Source organism: Cavia porcellus, unplaced genomic scaffold, assembly GCF_034190915.1.
Source record: "Cavia porcellus strain 051 isolate PalLab524CR breed Dunkin Hartley unplaced genomic scaffold, mCavPor4.1 scaffold_25, whole genome shotgun sequence".
Taxonomy (NCBI): domain Eukaryota; kingdom Metazoa; phylum Chordata; class Mammalia; order Rodentia; family Caviidae; genus Cavia; species Cavia porcellus.
The window spans coordinates 90,845-112,828 of NW_026947508.1; the positions used below are offsets into that span (position 1 = coordinate 90,845).

At 54.7% G+C, this 21,984-nt stretch overlaps 2 protein-coding genes across 9 annotated transcripts in view; one reads left to right on the forward strand and one right to left on the reverse strand.

The window, feature by feature from the left end:
• Positions 1–12,771, forward strand: part of Samd11 (sterile alpha motif domain containing 11) — a 20,018-nt gene extending 7,247 nt beyond the window's left edge. The window contains exons 5-14 of one of the 2 annotated variants that reach the window (XM_013153397.3): positions 2,433–2,557; positions 5,556–5,648; positions 5,818–5,952; positions 7,411–7,573; positions 8,344–8,459; positions 8,609–8,687; positions 8,768–9,282; positions 9,468–9,592; positions 9,795–9,905; positions 9,988–12,771. In XM_013153397.3, coding sequence (XP_013008851.2) covers positions 2,433–2,557; positions 5,556–5,648; positions 5,818–5,952; positions 7,411–7,573; positions 8,344–8,459; positions 8,609–8,687; positions 8,768–9,282; positions 9,468–9,592; positions 9,795–9,905; positions 9,988–10,230 — 1,705 coding nt within the window. In that variant the 3' untranslated portion in view covers positions 10,231–12,771. The remainder of the gene's footprint in view (positions 1–2,432; positions 2,558–5,555; positions 5,649–5,817; positions 5,953–7,410; positions 7,574–8,343; positions 8,460–8,608; positions 8,688–8,767; positions 9,283–9,467; positions 9,593–9,794; positions 9,906–9,987) is intronic. The other variant, XM_013153404.3, reaches the window with a different exon arrangement.
• The window catches only part of Noc2l (NOC2 like nucleolar associated transcriptional repressor), a 69,609-nt gene continuing 56,943 nt past the window's right edge, over positions 9,319–21,984 (reverse strand). For 2 of the 7 annotated variants that reach the window (XM_063235245.1, XM_004999688.4), the window contains exons 3-19: positions 21,231–21,405; positions 21,029–21,154; positions 19,904–20,024; positions 19,733–19,823; positions 18,567–18,645; positions 18,315–18,425; positions 17,746–17,859; positions 16,978–17,166; positions 16,681–16,820; positions 15,817–15,928; positions 13,978–14,091; positions 13,574–13,675; positions 12,409–12,552; positions 12,171–12,284; positions 11,380–11,515; positions 10,977–11,078; positions 9,319–10,723 (exon numbers count right to left, since the gene is read on the reverse strand). In XM_063235245.1, coding sequence (XP_063091315.1) covers positions 10,617–10,723; positions 10,977–11,078; positions 11,380–11,515; positions 12,171–12,284; positions 12,409–12,552; positions 13,574–13,675; positions 13,978–14,091; positions 15,817–15,928; positions 16,681–16,820; positions 16,978–17,166; positions 17,746–17,859; positions 18,315–18,425; positions 18,567–18,645; positions 19,733–19,823; positions 19,904–20,024; positions 21,029–21,058 — 1,806 coding nt within the window. In that variant the 5' untranslated portion in view covers positions 21,059–21,154; positions 21,231–21,405 and the 3' untranslated portion in view covers positions 9,319–10,616. Of the gene's footprint in view, positions 10,724–10,976; positions 11,079–11,379; positions 11,516–12,170; positions 12,285–12,327; positions 12,553–13,573; positions 13,676–13,977; positions 14,092–15,816; positions 15,929–16,680; positions 16,821–16,977; positions 17,167–17,745; positions 17,860–18,314; positions 18,426–18,566; positions 18,646–19,732; positions 19,824–19,903; positions 20,025–21,028; positions 21,180–21,230; positions 21,406–21,984 lie in introns of those variants that run through there. The other 5 variants (XM_004999689.4, XM_004999690.4, XM_063235242.1 and 2 more) reach the window with 5 other exon arrangements.

Here is a 21,984-nt window from a genome sequence, read left to right on the forward strand (position 1 = left end):
GCCCCAGAGTGGGCTGCTGTGCTTCTCTAAATTTGATAGCAGCTTTGAAGAGGAGGGCACACAGCTTGCTTGGAAGGACTGACCACCCCTCTTTCCCCGCCTGCAACATAGCCCCCCAGGACCTGCACCAGGAGGGCTGTGTGTGAGTTAGGACCCACTGCCTTGTGCTGCCCCACCTGATTCTGTTTGTGTCACTTCCTGTGAGCCCATCCATCTGTCCTTGTGTCTCCTTGTGTCATCCATCCATCCATCTCTATCTGTCACTTTTCTCTTGACAGTCCTCCCTCTTCCATCCATTCATCTGTCCATCTATCTCTATCTTTCAAACCAACCCTACCATTGATGGTTGCCTGTTTGGAGGAGCAAATACCTAGAGATACCCTCTTTACCCCGTAAGCCTCCACACAGTACTGCCTGCAGGCCGGGGACATGGCCTCAGGCCTCTGCCAGCCTAAGCTGGCAGAAAGATGGGCAAGGATTGAACTGCATGGCGTCACTAGGTAGCAGGGGTGGGGGAGACTCTGGATGGGAGCCAGGGCTTTTTCCCCTGGTGCCCAGACAGCCTCTTCTGGGCTGCAGTGGGGAACCCATGTTGTGATGACCACCACAACTCATCATCTTTAGTTTGGTTCTTTTCAGTTCCTCACACAAAAACAACGTAATTTGTTAGCAGAGTGACCAAAACAGGTTTTTAGGATGGGGCCATTTTGCGACCTGGGGAGTGAGCCCCCAAAGCAAAGAGTGGGGTTATGGATGGCAAGTGCAAGTCCTGGTTCTTCCCTCCCCTGGGCCCTGGTACACCCAAGAGCAGAAAAGAGTTGGCTGTCGGGGCTGGGGATTTAACTCAGCGGCATAAGCGCCTGCCTTGCAAGCAGGCAGTTGTGAGTTCGATCCCGGGTACGATAAAAAGGAAAAAGACAAAAAAAAAGAGTTGGCTGTCATGGCAGTTGGTCTAAACACAGGACCTTCCTGCCAGCCCAGGCTGGAACTCACAGGGGACAGTCATCCTCTCCCGCTCCAGCCTCTAGAAGCTGGTCACCTTCTGCTGTTAGAAATGCAAGAGGAGGGTCACCGTGGGAAGCAGCCCTGTGGCAGCTGTGGCTCTGTGTGAGGCTGGCCCTGGGCCTCTCCCAGTGCTGAGGACAGCAGTTCTGTCCCCACCCCACATCAGTGAGGATGATGGGGATGAGCCTTGTGCTGATTAATCCTATAAAGCACTTACTCCCCACCTGCCCTGCTTCCGTGGGGGCAGGGAGGGAATTCTGTCTGGGCCTCCTGTGGCTCTGGGGCCACTCTGGGGTATCTGGTGCTGAAACGGATCTGCTTAGGGGGCAGCCCTGGATTAGCTCAGCCAGCCTGAGATGGGTGATAGGGACTATTTAATGAGGTCCAGGGTTGACTCCCAGTCACCAAGTAGAAGCTCTGCCAGCGTCAGTGCTGTGGAGGAGGCTGCTCTGCTACAGGTGGGCTGGGGAAAGCATATATGAGGGCACATGCTAGAGGCACCAGGCATTGCTGTCCCTCTATCCTGGCTTTGTTTTTGGTTTCTTTGTTTTTGTTGTTATTTTTGTCTTCTTGAGACAAGGTCTTGCTATGCAGTTCATGCTGGCCTTGGGCTCACTTTGTGGCTCAGGCTTGCAACAATCATCCCGCCTCAGCTCCCAAGTGCTGGGAGTACATGAGTGCACCACCATGCCCAGCTCTGTCCTGGATTTGGCTTCGTCTTGCTTCTATGCTGTGTCGATGGTGGGGTTGCTCACAGAATCCTGAGTGGTACTCCACTTGCTCCTTTTCTCTGGGGTTCTGAGGCTGAGGACTCAGCTGTCGTAGCAAGGAGACAATGAGGGGAGAGAATTAAACAAGTTTGTTCCAAGCGCAAGGGACCTGGCTGGGAGTGAGGACAGCAGGATGTCCTGAGCAGCCCACTCACAGAGCTCACATGTGATTGCTGGCACTGAGTGCCTTTGGTGTGCTTCTTGTCAGCTATAGCACTGGTCCAAACCTCAGCATCCTTATTGGATGAAATTAGGGATGGGGGTGGTTGCAAGTTTTAATCAAAGTGGCACGTGCCATGTTCTTGCTGCAAGAGCTGGCAATACATATGTGACAGCATGACCTCTCTGGCCTTGTCCATCAGGAGATGGAATACAGGCCTGCCCTCCAAGGCAGGGAACAGGGACAGCACTTTCCTCTCTGCAGACAAGAAGGCAGGACGGGCCGCCTGGGAGCGACAGTGGGGTTCCAGGGTCAGGTCCCTGGTTTACTGGGGTCTGTCCTGGGGGTGTCAGGCCCCACGCAGAGATGTGCCCAGGGCTCACCCCCCTCAGCACTGACTGTTCCCATGCTCACATTCAGCAAGCATTTGCGTGCCTGGACTCACACCTGTGTGGGTGCTCATGGGCCTCCTCTCCTTCTGCCTTGCTCTGCTGCAGCCAGGACAGCAGCCTTCCTACTCTCATATCCAGTGTACATCGAAACCACCACCTCGTTATGCCTGAGCACCAGAGTCGCTGTGAATTCCAGAGAGGCAGTGTGGAGATTGGCTTGGGACCCACAGGTAAGGAGCACTGGAGTCCTCAGGGACAGGACAGGGCTGCCAGGGCTACACTGGCTCAGCCCGAGGACAGCCGCCCTCCCCATGTTTCTACTCAGCAGCTCTGGACACCTTGGCTAGCAGCCAGGGAGACCAGCAGAAGAGGTGGGAGGTGTGAGGCTGGCTATCCCCCTGGGCCTCCCTGTGATGGTAATTGTGTTAATCCTAGCCAGCCAGGCAGACAGGCGGCAGAGGTAGTGGCTCCTCTGTGGCTGCTGCTGGGGTGGGCCCAGAGTGGTGGAAGCCACACCACCCCATCCTCATAGGGCAGACACAGGTCTCACAGAGGCTCAGAAATGTCCACACCAGAATATGTGGGCAAGAACATGTTCACCCACTCACTGGTCCACAGAGCATGCCCACCCTGGTCCTGAGAGAGAATGACTGTCCTGAAACCTAGACTGCCAGGCAGGCAGGAGAGTACTAGCCCAGGAGCTCCCTGAACTGCCAAGGAGAGCTGGTTCCTGGGGACAGTGTGAGTTGGGGGTTGGGGGGCCACTGCAGCTTGGGCCCAGGGCACTCCTTAGAGGAGCCAGGACCGTGGGGAGGAATGTTTCCCACTGAGTGTGGTTCACTCCACTGGCCATCCCATCAGAACCTCTTGCGCTCAGAGGCCTTCGTGGGAGGGGGCAGGCGGTCACTGCTTCTGTAGCTGCTGAGGCAGCTGAGCAGGTGGCTGATAAAATCTAATTGCCCCATCGATCAGGCAGAGCTGAGGGAGCCCTGCAGTGATTGAGATGTTCTGAGCAGCAGGCCCTCCCTGCAGCCTAAGCTTAGAGGCGCCTCAGGTATGGGCAAGGGGAGCTCATTCCTACACAGGCTTGCTTATATGCCATGCCCTCAGCCAAGGCCAGGATATGCTCTGTGCCAGGGTGTCCCTTTTTGGGGCCTACCTGGCTAGCTGTCCCTTTGTCACTTTATACTGTGCAAGGGTCCGCTGTCGGTATGTGCTGTAGTCAGGCTCATACCTGTATTCCTGAGGAGCTGACCCCTGTGAGCCTGTTCCCACTTGTCACTTTCTGTGGTCCAGGAGACACCCTCATTGGGTTTCTTTTCCCTGGGGAGGAAGACTAGTAGGCTAGAGCAGTACTTGTAGCTTCATGTGCCTGCCCCCAGGGTGCACACACCTGTTTCCAGTGTGCCTGTCCTCTCCCACTTCCTGTGTGCCTGAGAATATATGTCCATAAGTAAATGTGGCCTCATCAAGGTAGCCATGAGGTTAGGTCTCATCTGGGATGGCTCCCCTGGGCTGTGACAACCTTTTCAGGAGCAAAAACCCCAGACCCCAGAGAAAAGAGAGAAGTGGGGTTTGTTTGTTTTTGTTTTTGTGGCGCTGGGAATTGAACCCAGGACATTTGCACTGAACTGCATTCCCAGCACTCTCCTTTTTTTAAATTCTGAGACAGGGTCTCATTAAGTCTTAAATTACCTGGCCTGGGCTTGAATTTTCAATCCTCTTGCCTCAGCCTCCAAGACAGAGAGGGAATTTCCATTGTTGAAATAAGGAGCAGGTGGGCTTCACCCTCTTTACTAAATCTTAAGGAACTGGATGTGTTTACATGCCTGTAATTCCAGAACTCTGGGAGGATGAAGCAGAAAGATCCCAAATTTGAGCCCAACCTGGTCAACTTAGTGACTTAATCATATCCTGTCCCAAAATAGAGTAAATAAATTAAAAGCGCTGAAGATGTAGCTCAGTGTGAAGCCTGTGGGTTCAAGTCCCCGTACTGAAAAAAAAAGTTAAAAGAGTGTGCATGTGTTCACTGGGCAGCAAGGATAGAGTGGGACAAGGCTACCCAGCCCTGAGAGACCCACCTGCCCACCTGGCACGGCAGCAGCCTCTCCTGTCTTCTGGGTCTAACATCCTGCCCTATCCAAGTACTCCCAGGTGCCCTCTATCCACGCACTGGTCCATAACCAGGTAGGGACCCTGTCCAGGCAGTGGAGACTATCCTTCCTTCTCTTTGGGGCAGGCCCTGAGGGTGGCCAGTCAGACCAGTGGCAGAGAGGTGGTTGAGATCAATAAGTTATTAGCACCATTCTGTCAACTGTAATGTGGAGATTGATTGGGGCTCTTGCTACTGCTGCACTTCCCCAGCCTGATAAAAATGACAGATTAAGGGAATAAGAAAAAAGAATTAGGCGCTGGACCTGTCAGCCAGGCAGGGCTTCTAGGGCTCACAGGTTTCGTAGCCTCATTTCAGGAGGTGTTTGGAGGGTTTGGATCACACGGAGGTCACACACACACCTGCCCAGCCTATCCAAGGACTGGTAGCAGAGCGTGGGCCATTCAGCAGAGACTCCTAGCTTAGATCAAGAGGCTGAGAGGAACCAGCATCAAGGTGCTTAGGGTGGGTTGGCAAAGGAGGTGTAAGCTGTGGGGCCCTACAGGGGACATCAGGAATGGGGCCTGGGCCTAATCTGGTATCTGGCACCCAGGGGCTGTTCACAGCAAGTAAGGTACTCTGGGTTCCCTCAGGAGCTCAGAGCCTGGCTGGGCAGGTGGGCAGGTATGTGACAATCAAGGACAAGTGCAATAGAGATGAAGGGCTCCACCTTCTGGTAACAGTGTTGGGGAGGGCTGGGGAGTGGAGGGGGCTGCACTGAGCAAGAGAAATCTGCCTCCAAATTCCTGCATACTCATGTCGTCGTAGGAGAAAAAGATAGAATCTGTTTTCCAGGGGAAGCCAGAAACAGCCATGAACTTGCACATGAGATTAGACTGTTGGTCGGGGCTGCAGGGTGCCAGTGGGAGCCTGTTCCCAGTTTTTCAGTACCTCTGTGGGCACCCCTGCCAGGATAACCTTAGGCCTGCTGGCTCATCAAGCAAAGGTTAGGATGAAGGGTCCTCTGAAGGATGGTGGGTAGGGTTTCCAGGCTGAGCTGGTGCAGGGATCAGTTCCTCCCCAGCTGACCCTCCCTAAATTCTTCCTCTCCAAACCCCGGTCTCCACCCTCCACAGGTGATTTGTTAGGCAAAAGGCTGGGCTGCACCGCCCCCTACATCAGCAGTGACTGCTCGCCAGAAAAGCGGGCCAGAAGCAAGTCCCCCCAAGGTGGGAGCCTGCCCAGGGGTGGGAGACAGGTCCTTGGAGGTGGAAGCGGGTCTTGTCCTTGATTCCTGAGGGCCCCTTATCCCTGGGGAGGGGATTGTAAGAGGGGCCCTGACTCTGCCTGTTGGAAGTAACTTAAGAAGCACCCTCACCACGTGTTCTCTCAATGCAGAGACCCTGCTGCTGCCAGAACTGGGGCCCAGCATGGCCCCCGAAGACCACTACCGTCGGCTTGTGTCAGCCCTCAATGAGGCCAGCACCTTTGAGGACCCTCAGCGTCTCTACCCACTGGGCCTCCCAAGCCACGGTGTGTGCCCCTACATGATCCCTGCTCCCAAATGTGCCCCTCAGTCACCCCCTATAAGAGACCCTGGATATCTGGCTGCCATGGGAACCATGGGTGTATCCCTGGGAGCCACCCTCCCCCAAGTCCACCAGGCACACACCTAACTCATGGGTGAGCCCAGGTGAGAAGGGTGTGAGACTTGATCAGGCCACCTGCTCCCCTGTGTAGGAGCCCCTGAGGCCTGTTTTGGCTCCCCCTCCCACAGCAGTCTGGACACAAGCCTTAGTCAGTGGACACTGATTGTGCCAGATCCTCCTGAACAGGGACAGCTAGGGTTTGGCCACCATGGTCTCACTGCTGCTCAGAACCCCAGTCCAAGCACTGCCCTTACCCTCACCACCCAGTAGGCCTATTTGACCCCCAGGGACGCCCTGTCCGCTGCACTCTGCCTCACCCACCCAACCCTGTTAGGGAAGCTTGGCTTTTCTGGCAGTGAAGGGGGGCGCGGCGAGGAGGGGGCAGGACTTCCTCTCCTAGCACAAGCACTGTTTCCCCAGGGCAGCTCAGGCACGAGAGCCTGAATAATTCACCAAATGTTAATAATTTAAAAATCTTCCTTTTTAATTGCTTTCTGTGCCCTGCCTGGGGCCAGCTCTGCTGGCCTGTGTGGGGGAGGGTCTCGGCCGCGGCGGGAGCCTGCTGTCAATCACAGTGCACGCCACCCCCGCCGCAGAGCCCGCTCCAAATAGCGCGGGCGGGGCCCCGCGGGGATCAACTCAGGCGGGCAGCCGGCGGGCTCGGTTCTGCGGCCTGGCGCGCTGCCCAGGGCAGGCCCACCTCCGCTTTTCGGGTAATTAATTTATAAACAGAGGCTGCGGCGGCAGAGCGGCTCGCGAGGGGGAGTGCGGAGACCCGCGTGGCTGTGCCTGTCGGCCTCCGGCGGCGACGCTGAACGGTGATGGTGTCTACTTCGGTGGCCAGAAGTGACAAGTTCTTTCCAGTGTCTGGGTGTCAAGATCTCAAATATTTCGGCTCCTGTCCAGGACGGAGTCACGAAGTTTGAGACCCACTCCCGCTCCGGGGCTCTTGTCTACATGACCTCCTGGAGCTGGCCCAGAAAACTTGTCCTGAGGGGCTGGGGATTTAGCTCAGCGGCATAAGCGCCTGCCTTGCAAGCAGGCAGTCGTGAGTTCGATCCCTGGTACCGATAAAAAGGAAAAAGACAAAAAAAAAAAAAAAAAAAAAAAACCAACAACTTGTCCTGAGGGTCCCCTGGACCTACGGTTGGGGATAGGGGCAGTCCTCGCCTCATTCTGAAATCTGGCTGTCTCCCTCACTCTGTGGCTGCTCTTGCTCTGGTCCCTCCTCAGATTTAGCAGGGATCTAGTGGGAGTGGTCCTAGCTGAGGTGCCAACTGGGCTTCCAGGATGGCGAACTCCTAGGTGAGCTCGGTCTCTGAGTCACTGCCCGCCCCCACAGATTTCCTGAGGGTCCGGCAGGAGGTGGCAGCTGCAGCTTTGAGGAGTCCCAGTGGCCTGGATGTCCACCTGCCCTCATCCGCAGCAGGTCAGCGCAGAAAGCAGGGCCTGGCACAACACCGCGAGGGCCCCACGCCAACTGCTACCGCGTCCTTCTCCGAGAGGTACTGGGGTGGCGGCCACACAGCAGTAGGCCCCTGCAAGCCTTGGCTGTCCCACACACCGTGCTCAATTTTGGGCTTAGGGTCTGTTGCCAGGGGCCCAGGAAATTATTTCTGGGGCACAAGTGGGGTGGAATGCAAAAAGCTCACTATGGTTCCCTTGTTGAGCAACGGGGAGCCGCAGAACCCAGGTGTCCCTGGGACAGCTGAGGGCACACCTTGGCGTGCGGTGCGGGGGAGACTGGGAAGCGGAGGCAGAGGTGATGGCCCCAGGCGACTCGGCCGAAGACTCCGGTTCGTTCGGAGCCTGGGGGTAGGGGGGACGAGCAGCGCCGCGCGCGCGCTGGGCGGACGCCGGAGCTGTGGGCTCGCAGACGGCCTCCCGCAGGCCGCCCCTGCGCCAGGCCAGCTGCAGACGCCAAGCTCGAGATCGCGGCTAATTAAGCCGCAAGCCCCGGCTGCAGGAGGGGGGGCGCAGGAGTGGGGGAGCCGACAGAGAAGGGGAGGGGGGGACAGCCCGGCTCGGTAATTACCGCTGCAGTCGCAGCCGCCCGCCGGGTCAGCGCCTCCGCGCCGCCGCGGAGATTAATTGGCGCCGCCGGCAGGGGCGGGGGCGGCGCTCGACCCAGAGCCCTGAGGAGCTGGCGCATCGACCGCCTGCGGGGCCTGCAATTAGCGGCGAGGGGTGGGGGGTGTGCCGAGGGGTTACGCGAAGGCTGGGTGCGGAGAGGGCTGGGCCCGCCGTGCGCCGCCCACGTCCCCGCCATCCACAGGGAGCTGTCGCAGCCGACCCCCTTGCTGTCGCCCCAGAATGCCTCCCACATCGCCCTGGGTTCCCATCTCAGGCCCCCCTTTTTGGGGGTGCCCTCGGCTCTGTGCCAGACCCCAGGTGAGGAACAGGCGGGTGTACAAACCCTTTGTTTGGGGGTTGGGGGAGGCATAGAGAGGAGTTTGACACCGGAAGGGATGCAGACAACCAGGCTGACCAGCCTGCACCCTAGCCACCTGGCCCTCGTCTGTCCCCTTCCCCTCCCCCAGGGTATGGCTTCCTACCCACTGCCCAGGCGGAGATGCTGGCCCGGCAGCAGGAGCTCCTTCGGAAGCAAAGCCTAGCTCGGTAGGTGCCAGAGATTAGCAGGCTGGTGGTGGGTGCGCGCCGAGCACCAGTCAGACCCATCGTCTCCCCTATTGGGTCAGGATGGAAATGTCAGCGGAGCTGCTTCGGCAAAAGGAGCTGGAGAGCGCTCTTCGACCGCAGCTGCTGGCGCCAGAGGCGGCCATGCGCGCCCCAGACAGTACTGAGGAGCTGCAGCGGCGCGGGGCGTTGCTGGTGCTGAAACACAGCTCGGCGCCACTGCTAGCCCTGCCGCCCCAAGGCCCACCGGGCCCAGGCCCTCCTACTCCACCCCGAGAGTCTGCCCGCCGAGCTTCCCGGAAAGGGGGCACCGCTTCTGCCCCAGCCCAGCCCAGCGAGTCTAAAGAGGCAACTGGGACTGTGCTCTGGACTCAAGATGGCACAGAGGACGAGCCTGCCAAAGACTCAGATGGAGAGGACCTGGAGATGGCAGTTGCTGGGAGCCAGGATTCTACCTCGAGCCAAGCCCCCGCTGGAGAGGGTAGCATGGAGGGGAAAAGGCCTCTCTCAGGGTCTGCCCTACCCCCACCACCGCCACTGGGCTTCCCCTACACAGTTAGCCCCTACTTCCACACAGGTGGGTATCCACAAACAGGAGACAAAAGACTCAGTCTGACCATCCATGAGTTTTAGTGGGCGGTTCTTTTGGGACCATCCATCCTCTATCTAAATTTGGGAAAGCAAAGGTCAACAGAAAGTGGGGGACGGGGGACATGGGAAAATATGGGCCGGAGACCTTTTGACACCTCCATGTACATCCAGGCACCATGGGAGGGCTCTTCTCGGATGGAGAGGCGGCCACAGCTCCTGAAGACATCGGCAAGTGGACAGTGGATGATGTCTGCAACTTTGTAGGGGGCCTGTCTGGCTGTGCGGAGTATACTCGGGTGAGGGAGCTACTGACTCTGGGGCCAGGTGGGGCTACCAGGTACCCACCCTTCAGTCCCTTACAGCCCATCTGGCTTTCACACAGCCCACATGGGGTTAGGGCTTTCCTTTCTCATGACTTTGTCCTACAAGCTGCAGACTGCTTTTCTTGGCTCTGCCCTGGGGCCCCTGCTGGGTGACCAATAGGCCCTTACCACCCAGGTGTTCAGAGAACAAGGGATCGATGGGGAGACTCTGCCTCTGCTGACTGAAGAGCACCTGCTCACCACCATGGGGCTGAAGTTGGGGCCTGCCCTCAAGATCCGGGCCCAGGTGAGCATGACATGGGAGACAAAGGCTCTGTAGCTGAAGGAAGCCCCCTGGCAGGTGCCTATCCTGGCTTGTCTCTTTGTAGGTGGCCAAGCGCCTGGGCCGAGTTTTCTACATGGCCAGCTTCCCTGTGGCTCTGCCACTACAGCCACCACCAACCCTTCAGGGTCCTGAAGAGCTCACCCCAGGAGATCAGTCACTGACAGCCACCTCCCCCTATGGGGGGAGCCACCCCTCTGTGGGACGAGCTTCACCCAAGCAAGGAAATGGAACCGCGCCCATGGCTCTGCTCCCTGGGGCCCCAGACCCTTCCCAACCTCTGTGCTGAGAATGCGGGTAGGCCACTGGCATGCCCCAGCTCCATATGTGGTCCCCTAACCCCCATCCCTGAGCATTTTTTTCCTTTCATTTCTGGATTCAAAAACACTGAGAATTTTTAAAAGGAAGAACATGTGACTTGAGAAGGGCAAGTTTTCAGAGACTCTGGGGATAACTGCAAGATATACAGACAAACCAAAGACAAGGAAAACAGACCAGGAGCTCGCCTGCAGCCTTGGGAGTAAGGCTAGTCTTGGTCCGGGCAGCAGGCAGACTCCATCATGCTTGTACCCAGGTCGGCACAGTTCCCATTGCCTGGTCTGCCATGCTGGGACTGCTGACTGCCCTTCAGGGGGCAGACCCCGGTCTCAAGACCCCGAGGGCACTGCAGGAGACCTAGTCCTCCTCTGAAAGCTGCAGATCCTCCAGTTCATCCTGTGGCCCCTCAGCCAGCCGCCATAGCTCACCAGGGATCAGCCCCGCCTCTGCGTCTGGGTCTCCATCTGTAAGAAGAGTCCAGACTACATAAATTCTGCTTTATCAGGAAGAAACCAGTCTTAGAGGTTACTCATCACTAATTAACCGCAGCACTAATTAATTTATTGGTGCCGCTTTAGCTGGTTGCCAGAGCCCCTGAGAACAGAACAGCTGGCTTGGCATCCCAGCACGGAGCACAAGCCTGGCTTAGAGCCACCCTCCTGCAGCGACTGCCAGATGGGCTCTAGGGCCAGCCTCCTTGGCCTGGGAACTACTCACCTCCCGAGACACTGCTGTCCTCTTCCTCTTCATCTTCCTGGTCATCCCCATCATCCTCTTCCACTTCTGCCTCCTGCTGACCTCTTAGGGATCCAGCTGTCCCTGGAGACCAAGAAGAGCCTATGTTCATGGCTCTTCCCCAAAGGCACAGTAGGAATGCCTAGGCAGGAGGCGGGTCCAGGCTCACAGCCCTGCTTGGACACACACTCCTACACACAGGTGTAAAGTATACTATAGTTAGGGAAGTTCCCTGCCCGAGCCCAGGGAGACCCTCACCTCAGAGAGAAAGGAAAAACCCGTGGCTGAGAGACTGTCTCTCAGTGTTTGCCCCACTAGGCCAGATTTGGGTCCCCTCATGCCTGCCCCTTCTCATACCGTACATGCTGAAGCAGTGCAGGCCCACCTCTCTCTGAGAAGTCTGTGATTTCCTCATCCTCAGAACTATCCAGGTCAAACAGGTCTTTGAACTCCCTTCTGTCCTCCTCCTTCCTATCCTCTGCCTTCCGCCGCTTGATCTCGGGGAAGTTCAGCTCTTCCAGCTGGAGAATAAACCACACAGCAGGTGGAGTTGGGGGGAGCTGAGCACCTAGCCCCAGCTACCTTTTCACCTCAGCTCGCCCACAACCTGAGCCAGGCTCTGCAGCAGGTCTGCTTTGTGGCCAGTAGTTACCAGGCTTTACCCAAACCCCACGTCCCATTCCTCCCTCCCTTGGTGGCTCTCTTGAAATCTCCCAGCCTGTCATGCAGGCCCTGCTCAGCTGCTCTCTACGAGGTACCCTTTTGGTGCCAGGTCACAGTACACTTACGGCATGCTCCTCAGCCCTCCACCCCAACCCCTGCCGCCTGCCACCCTGGTGCCTAGAGGATGGCCTGGGTGACACTGCTCCCTCAATACCCTCTGCCCATCAGGTACGAACTAGGGAAGGGACCTCCACCCTAGTGTAACGGGTTTGGGAAAAAGCCCCCTAATTCTAGCCAGATCTTCATGAGCTCTTACACTCTCCCCCACTCCAAGGTGAGAACAGGTTCACTGCCTTGTCAGCCAGTCATTGCCCTGCCCTATCCCATTGAAGCCATTCTCAGCTTCCAAACCATGGGTACAATTAGAATCTTCCCTGCCTGGTCTTAAGTCATGCCAGTGTGCAAGATCTGAATGCAACTGACCCATCCACCCAGTATCAGGGCCCGACATACCCGCTCCTTGCCACTGATCTCCAGTTGGATCTCTCGGTCCCTCAGCTTCCGCCAGTGGTTATAGTACCTGGTAAGTGGGGTTCCCTCTTCCCGGGCCCGTTTTTCCCAAGTATCCTGGGGGTTAGGACAGGTTGGGGTCATGCCCTACCCCCACATCTCAGCCACACTTGAGCCAGTGCTCTCTGGCAGTACCCTTCCCTGTCCACCCAACCCTGTCCAGACATGGCTCCCAACTGACCACTGAGAGCTGGTCAGATACACCGAAAGACACTTTCTGGCGGCAGCTGCATATGTATTCTGCATTCTCCTGCACCTTGTCCAGCAGCTGACGCATCTGCCGGCAGTAGTTGGCCACCTTGCACTCCCGGAGGAAGGACTTCAGCTGCAGAAGGGAGGAGACTCAGCTAGCTCCCACACAGAGCTGCTCTGCACCCAAAGCCCAGGACCCACATAAGTCACCCACGGTCCTAAGCTCAACAGAAATGTTTCAGACCCAAGTGCCCACAAAGGGATTGCAGGGCTAAGGGGTGAAATCACCCCCACTAAAGGCCCCATCCTATCCACTGCCTGTGTAGTAAATAAAGATCCACTGCACACAGCATGCATTTGCTTCTTAGCTGCTTTTGCACTGTGAGCAGAGAACAACTGTGGGAAACCACATAACCTGCAAAATCTGAACTACTTATTTACTGTTTTGACATTTACAAAATTTCTACTCTAAAGCTACAATCCTGGGACCTTAAGCCCAGAAGCAAGTGTTCTGCTAGGCATCATCTGCCAAGGAAACAGGAGGGAGGCCACTGCCACACACTAAGTGTGACTCAGTATGCGTGCAGTTACAGGTGTACAACCTCTATCTTGAACACACACTTGTGTCTGGATGGGCTTGAGCCAGGTATAGCACTGATGTGAGCAGAAGCCTTCTGAGCAGGCCTGTGACTACCAGAGCTGATTCACCTTCCAGGGCCAGATGGGAACAGCTGTGCCCCTTCCTGTGAGAGGGGCAGGCCTATCTGAGATAAAAAGTCGCTGGACTGAGAGCAAGCAGATATGCATAAATATAGAGGCTGTTCTCAAGAGAATCCCCCACCTCACCCTCAGAACCACCTGGAAAACAGCAGAGTATCAGCCTTGCCCAGAAATGGGCCAGTGTGTCATTCAGGTCCATGCCAACTTGTATGGCTGATAATCCCTCATCCAGAGCCAACTCCATGGCCACTGAAGAGAAAGCCCCTAAGGGTCCTATATCCCTGTGATCATCATCACTATACTGTGGCCCCGGGGGTCCAGTACGGAGTCCATAAACTGCTTGGGCTCATCTACTGGCCCTGTGTGACTGAACCATGACACTTTCCTTTGGCCTGTGCTTGTGGTATAAAGAGAACCAGGCAATTGGAACATACCTGTAGGATAGTGGGCAGCGCCAGCTCTGGAAAGGCAATGCTGTGGGCCTGGCTGTACAGGTACTCCAGGATAAGATCATACAGCTGCTCCACCAATCCATCCTGAGGCAGCAGGACAAGACTAAGCTCACCACAGGACTGGAAACAGCCACTCAGGGCCTCTGACCTCAGGCTGATGAATCCACTCAATCTCCAAGACAAAGCACAAGGACGCACCACCCCATCCCCCCAACCCTCACCCCACCAAGCCACACTCAAGGATCACAGGAGCTGGAATTCAAGAGTCGGTGGTCCCTGACCCACGAGACTGCAAAGGTAAGGTCTGCCTGAAGCTAAGGTGAGCAGTCTCTCTTATCCATCTCAACCCTTCCCAAGCACAGCCATGCACTTGGAGCCTGCCTTACCCGGTAAGCCTTCTCCTGTAGGTTTGTATTAGACAGCTTCAGGATCACAGAGAAGTTGATGGGCCTGGAGCTCATCCGGCCTGGTCGCTTGTTGAAGTCCACCTGCTGAAAAATCTGCCCCCGGGGTGTGTCACCTGACCTATCCTCAGAAATCATCAGAGTGTGCAGGCAGATGTAAGAGAGGCCCTGAAGCCCACAGACTCCTCAGATTCTGTCTTTGAGTGCTCTAGCCCCTTCATCCTAGAAAGCAGCCCTAGTGGAAGGAGCAGTGCTCCTGAGGCACCCTCAAAGACAGGAAGGCTGGGACCATGAGCACAGAAGCAAGTGCCCTAAGTGCTAGGCATCATCAGCCAAAAAAACACAGGAGGGAAGGGCCACTGCCACACACCAAGCGTGATCATGTCTCAGTATATGAGCAGTTACAGGTGTACAACCACTCTCCAAGAAGGGTCCCTTGTACAAGGCCCACTGCTCACTCCTCTCCACACCAAGGCCACACCCAGCTATATCCTAGGTTCTGGGAGGATGTCACCATAACACAGGAACAGTGTTATGGGGATATGAGTGCACAGGGATATGAGAGAGGATATCTCAGAAGAGGTCCTGGAGGCTTGTCCTCCAGATGATATACACTGGGCATCTCAATTTTCCCAAGAAGAGGAGACCCTACACACACACTGGCACCAGGGAAGCAGGGAAGCGCTAGACATGTGCAGAGTGGTGGGAGACGGGCAACAGAAGGAATGATCAGTGGGAGACCTCATGCAGCAGGGCAGGTGGCGGCATCACTTACAATGACCAGAACAGAGAACAGGCTCTGACTCTAGCCTAGGCAGAGAGCTGGATGGAGGCTGACTCAACATCCCCTTTTTGCCCACCCATCAAGGCAGGGCAGTGAAGCCTAGTAGGTAGTTTTGTCTCAGTCTTGGTCTGCTTTCTCAGAAATGTCACACCTAGTTATAGGAAAGCCCTGCTACACACAGCACAGTGAAGCAAGGAGGGGGCAGCATAGGGCTACTCTAAGAAAAAAAAAGGAGAAAGATGTGCTGAGTGGGGTGGTGTAGCTTTGTAATCCTAGCATTCAGGGAAGGCTGAGGCAGGGAAGGCTGAGGCTTCCAAGTTTGAGTCCAGCCTGGGCAACTTTAGTGAGACCCCCATCTCAGTGTGACGCCCCTACTCCTCTCCACCCTGTATACATATACATATATACAAACACAAAGGGAACAATGCCACAGAAGATGGAGACCTGGGGAGACAAGACCAGAGCTGCTGGCAGAGCAGAAGGCCCTCAGGGGAATGCCATGACAGAAGGACCAAAGGACTGGCCAAGGACTGCTGCTTACTCTCAAGAAATGTGACATCCAAAGGATGTTCACCAATCACAGCAACCTGCCCAACACAAGGGGACGGGAATCTTCCTGGGGCCTTCTCTCCTCCCTGACACATCCCAGAGCGGGGATACACAGAGATGATGACTTCTGGAGTAACTCAGGCTCCAGCCTTCCTTTATCCCAGCAGCACTCATGAGCCCATGCACACAACTGTCTAGGTAGTACTCTTAGAGGCCACACAACCACAGTCTGGACTGCAGGGCCAGCACTCCTGCGCATTCCAACTCTGAGCAAACACCTACATGGTAAGAGTCAGTTCCCTGGCTGCACAGCTGGCAGCCTCAGGCCCAACCCTGAGAGCACATATGTAACTGATACTCATGACCGAAGTAGACAGGAGACAAAGTGCTAAGCAGAACATGCTCACAAATTCACACCCTAGACAGGAAAGACAACGAATTCAGGAAAGTCACATGGACACTTCACAGGCAGCGTGTAACCTACTCACCTCAAGGATGAAGGGCAGCACGGGAATGAAAATCTCAGTGCTCTGTGATAGCAGTGTCAGGGCACGTACACAGTGCATGCGCAGTGGGTAGAAACGTGCAGTGGGTACCAGCCTGTGGCAGGGAAGTCACAAAAGGTAGAGGCTAGGTTTGAGCAGTCTGCCTCTGACACTAGCCTTGGCTACCCCACTACCTCCAACCTCTGCCCCCTTACAGGATTGAAGCTGCACGAAGGCCTGTCATTCTTACTGGGCAAGTGGCCACACTATCCACAGCAGACAGCACCGCATTCCCCAAACAGAACAGGGCATAACAAAATGACCCAACTCAGGTCTTGACCTAAGGACGTGCTTCTTTGCTCTACTACAGAGCTGTAGAGATTTTTTTTTTTTCCTGGCAGTACTAGGGACTAAATCCAATCTAGGTTTTAACTTAACTTCACTCTAATGGAGGCAGCTCATTTCTGCTTCCCTTTGTTTCCCAAACCTTGATTTTGGAGTTTCTTCCCTTGGACTACTGGCCTCCCTTCCCAGCCAAGTCTCCAAGGTTCAGGGCAATGCCAGAACCCCCTGCTGGCAGCAAGGCACATAGCACTTTACCTCACAGGCTGAAGAACCAGAATGCCCTTGCAATGGTATACAACACTCACAGAGAGAAAATAGGAATCCTGTGTTGTGTGCAGCTGACCCCCTCACTTCACAGAAGAGTGAATGCCCATGAATCTGGTCCCTCTTCCAATGCCATGCAGGAGGATCCCAGACCCTGCCCCAGACTACAGTCAGACCTGAGAGAGAACCCTGGTCACCTGTGGTACTGCCCAGAGTCCTCACCCCCCCAGGGCCTGTGCAACCCCATTCTGGACTCACTTGATGCAACCAATGACAACTTGCACAAGCGGGTAAAGCAGGGGCTTCAGGGCCTCGCTGGAGCCAAGGACACTCAGGACACGGCACCACAGGTGGAGGCAGTGGATGTACTGCCAGTTGTACACAGACTGGTGTGTTTCCTGGTCAGAGTGAATCCCACACTGAAGCCCAGCTCACTGCCAGCCGCCCTGTGTGCCTACCCCATCCACAGCCCCCAGCAAAGCACAGGGCTGTCTCCTTCAACAAGAGGAAACCCTCTGCTGGGCTGAGCTCAGGTGGGGAGGGGCCGAACTGTACCTTTTTCCCTGTGTTCATGGCATTGCGCAAGTGGATGGCGAGCTGGCGGATGTAGAGGAAAGCATGCTGGTAGGAAACACTGAGGTCCAGGGCAAGCAGCTCAGTCAGTGTTCGCTGCATGAAGCTGATGAGGGGGAGTGTACTGGCAGAGGTGAACTTGCAATTCCTCACATATGTGATGTACATTTGCTGCCACAGAGACCCCAGTCAAGGCCACATGAGCACCCACTGCCCAGGGGCTCCAAGCCATCTGCCAAACCCTGGCTCTTTCCCTCAGAGCAAACAACCTGCACATGAACCCATCCCCCAACTCAGGCCTCCGAGGCTGCCAAACATTTGCACCCACCAGCCCCAGGCAAAATCTAAGGTGTTCAGAGGGACAAGGAAGGGTAAGCTGATGAATGGATAAGAAAACTATCAAAGCTGCAGGAAGGGGTTCCAGAGGCCCTGCGACTGGTTAGGCCACTCTGGGTCTGGAGCTAGGCAGCAAAGTTTGGAACCAGGCTGTGACCTCAGACCTGCCTCTATTCTCCATGGACAATGTCCTTCTCTACTAGGAGGCAAGGTCCCCATCAGGGAGAGTTAGTCACAGATGGAGGCCAGGAAGATGCATGGCTCCCCTGCTCTCACTACCAACCCCAACTTCCTGGCAAGGACACTGTGACCTAAAAGCTCAGATCTCCCCAGAGCCACAGTGCCAGGGCCCAGAAAGGGGCATCTACCACCAAGGCTGATTCCCAGCACTAACCCTGATGGACATATGTGTACCTTCAAGACAGGATTCAGAAAAACATCCTTCTTGTGTCGACAGACTCTAACGAGGACCAGGAAGGCCAGCACCCGCAGGGACTCCTCACCAGTGCTCCATAAAACCACCATCCTCTAAGAAAAAGGCACAGCATTGCTTGTATCAGCCCCCTCACCCAGGACCCCAACAGGGCCAGCACACCTCTGAAGCCAAGCCAGAAGTTCCTGTGGTCCCTGCTGGGCAATAGCCATTTACATGTCAGAGAAAAGTTGTGCAAGTATAACAGACAGTGAGCGCAGTGTAGAAGAGAGCACATCACACTGCCTACAGGCAGAGCCTTGAGACCCTATCTTAACTGTCATGCTTGTACATAAACACACGAGGGCACAATGAGAAGCACATTGTGTAACTCTAACCTGTTCCTACACACTGCCTATTCTTACATCCCTAAGCCATGCCATGAGAGAAGAGGAGACAATGAAGAAAGAAACATGATGGGTCCAGCTGCCTACTCTGCCTGGCCAGTAGTGGGGCAGTTGGGATGGCCTGGGCACCTTACCACAGCACACATTGGGGAGGGGACACCCACCTTGAGCAACACACGGCACTGCTTGGGGAAGGTCAGGTAGTAGGGTACCAGGCTGCTGATATGCTGCAGGACTGCTGCCAACACTGTGGCCTCTGCCAGACAGGTCACCAGCTGAAAGAGCAGTAGACATAGTGAGATCCCAAACCACTTGAGTCTGAGACACAAAAGCAATGCTGGACCGTGGGACAGTGTTAGCCCCTTACCTGGGACAAAGCCACCCATGCCCACCCTCCACTGCTTCCAGAACAGTACCTGCATGAGTGCACTCAGATATGCCTTGACATCCACACGGAGCTTTCCCCAGAGCGCACTGCTGGATGGCTGCAGCACCCTACAGAAACAGGCTGCCTCAGCCTATCCCAGTCACACCCTGCCCAGCACAGATTCCCAACTCTCTCACAGAAAGCTTAGAGCTCCACAGCTGGTGACACCAGGGCTTACCAAAGCTTCCCAAGGGTGGCCCAGACGGACGCCTACTCCTTAGGAAACAGCACTAGCCCCATCAAAGCCACCTATGTGGCTAAACTATAGGGTCATTGTACCCAGCATCCTGACTCCCAGCATCTCTGAAGGATGCTCAGGCCCAGCTGCCTACCTCAGACATAACTTTCGTCTGGTCCTCATTCACCTGCTATACTTGAACTCTGCAGCCAACACTCAGAGCCTCTGGAGCCAAACCATGTACACTGCTAAAGGATGGCATCTTTGGCTCACATGTACTATACACCCAGCCACACACATCCATAAATTCAATTTCACTTAAAACCCCAGACCTTTGGCCTCCTAAACACTAAACACCTGGCAACTGTAGCTGAGTCTCTGCATCGGAGTCCCCTATCAGCTGCTTACCAAAATTTGCTGAAAAGCCACAAGAACCAAGACCAGGACCCTCATGCTACCGTCTTCCTACCTTGCCTCAAAGTGCTAACACCATCTCTGCTTCCTTTGAAAGGCATCACTAGGATAAGTTCAACTCTCCACACCTTTACTATCTTAAAATTATGAGGTGGCACAGACTCCCAGCCCCACCATGACCCCTCCTATATAGTCACTTTGCTGAGCTTCTCTCAAGACATTCTACACCCTCTGCCCCAGAACCAAATAGACACCTGCCTATGCATACACACACCTGTCAGAAACAGGCTAACCAGATATTAAGAAGCAGGACAGGAATCATACCTATATAGAGAAAGGAGAGGACAAGCCTGGGTTTAGGAAAAGTCAAGACCAATACTAAGCTGATATCAAGCTCCCAAGAAATCCTAGGGGAGAATTTCTTTCCCAGAAGGGAAAAGCAATTAGAGCCACTCCAACGGTCTGAGTGCCTCCCAAGAGTCCTTCATGCCTCTGACCTCCCAGGGCCCTGCAAGCCTGTAACCTCTCCTGCAGATCAAGTCTGACCATACCGACTCTCTCACCTGTTGCTATCTATTGGTGCCTTTCCAAACAGCAGCTTCTGAAGGTAACCAAAGAGGTCTCTGACACAGAAGGTAACCAGTGCATTGAACACTGCAAGGAGGAGATACAGATGTCACTTACAGGAGAGCACCTGCAACCAAGCCTGACTCGAGCCCCTGGTCCCTGCTCACCAGCACTGTCCAAGACCTGGAATCTGCAGGCCTCAGCCCCTTCCTGGTCTCCTTGGGTGGTGGCCACGGCAGCTCGGAACGCCTGGACAACTTCATGGAACAGCTTGGGAGTGAGGTGCTGCTGAAGGACAGAAGAACAAGAACACTGAAGGTGCAGCAGGTCGCAAGGGGAGGAACCTACTTGGTGAGAGACAGGAGCCTCTTCCCCGTATTTCAGATACATTGAATAGATGGGGGCATGGTCACTGAAGCAAGTATCAGCAACAAAAACGGAGACAAGTTTATCATCATCCTGGAAGCACAGGAGGTCTGCTTCAGGAACCCCAGAGGAAAAGGCTATTAGAGTACTAAGTCAAAAACCACAGCCAGCTCCAAACAATACCTGGAGATAGATCTCTCCATTACTTTCTGTGCAGAAGCCAACATGAGATACTCAGCAAAGCGTGGCTCCAGCAATCAACAAATGCTGCCAGAGTTGTTTTTAACATGTGCATCCCAAAGCCCACATGCTGTTAAAAATGTAACATCCAGATTCATATATTGATGGTATTTAGTAGCAGAAAATTTGAGAGAGAATTACACGAGGACATCCTATGATGGCATTAATAGCTACATAAGAGAAAAAGTTGGGGCTGGGTGTGAGCAGTCTCACTCTGAGCAGTCTCACTGGTAGACTGCTTGCCTAGCATATGTAGGACCCTGTGTTTGATTACCAGCACCAGCAGAGACAGAGACACAGACACTCAGCACTCTTGCTATTATGATATAAAGCACAGGGCCTTCACCAGATACCAGTACCATACTCTTGGTCTTACCAGCTTGCAGAACTGCAAGTCAAATAAATATATTTTCTTTACAAATTATCTTGCCTATAGCAAGATATTTCTATTACAGAAACAGAAAATACAAAGACATAAACACTAAGTCTACCCACAGTGGCCTGACTTCAGGCAGCAGGCAGAGTCCCTGGACTCTGGCTGAAGGACTCAAAAAGAACACATGTGATTATTTGTTGCTGCTCAGAAAAAAACCTTCCCTCTGCGGAGATCTGGATTTGGATACCACAAATGAGACAAGGGCAGAGCTGTGGGGGTGCTCAGCTGCCAAGCCCATGCTGCTTCCCACCTTTGCTGCCTGCTTCCACTTCTCAACCATACCAATGGTCACAGGAACAGGGTCATTCTTCTTCCCCTGCAGGCCTCTGGGCGCTCTGTCTCCATCCTCTCCACCATCCTCTTCCTCACTCACTTCCTGCACCAGACAAAAAAGGACCAAGCTAGAGCAGGGTGTAGCAGTTCCCCATTGCCAAGGTTATCCCAAGCCTCACCTCCAGGACATCTGGCAGAGAGTGCAACTGCTCCTCTCCCTCCTCAGAGCTATCTGAGTCACTAAAATTCAGCAGACTCTGGTCATTCTCCTGAAGGAACTTGTAAAACTCAGGGTCTTTGTACTTCAGCCGAGAGAGCTGGTTCTTGTGCTCAGAGGCACAGCCTTTACGCCTGCTAAGAAGAGGGGAGGTGTCAGTGAACACCCCAGAAACAGGGCATAGAGAGGGGCGACCAACATGCTAGCATCCTCAGACATGGTTAGTTTGTTCCCTCAACCAACAACTAAGCAAGGAGACTCCGAGGACATTAAGTTTTCAGCAGGCTCAGCTTTTCCAGACTAGCCTTTTGCCATTACTTAAGCAAATGCATCTCACCATATGCTTTCAACCTTTGCTCCCTCCAGACTTACTGTACCCACACCATGCTCCACCTCCGCTGTCTGAACTTGCCCTTAGTGCACATTATCAACACTTTCAGAGCTACACACCTCTTCTCAAACCACCACATCTGTCAATACGGCAACTCCTCTCCACCTTCAACCCTTGCACCAAGTTCCAGCCTTGCGACCTACAACCCTTTTCAACAATCAAAGACACTTTTTTTAACTACTCGAGCTCCGCGATAACTTACCATTCTATTAAGTCTGTCTGCGGTCTGGCCCTAGCCCTTACTTCTGGTGCATTTGCCTCACAAACCCACTCCTTGTCCACCTCAAGGGTTTTGCTGCTCCCGCTCTGCTGCCTACACAGCTAG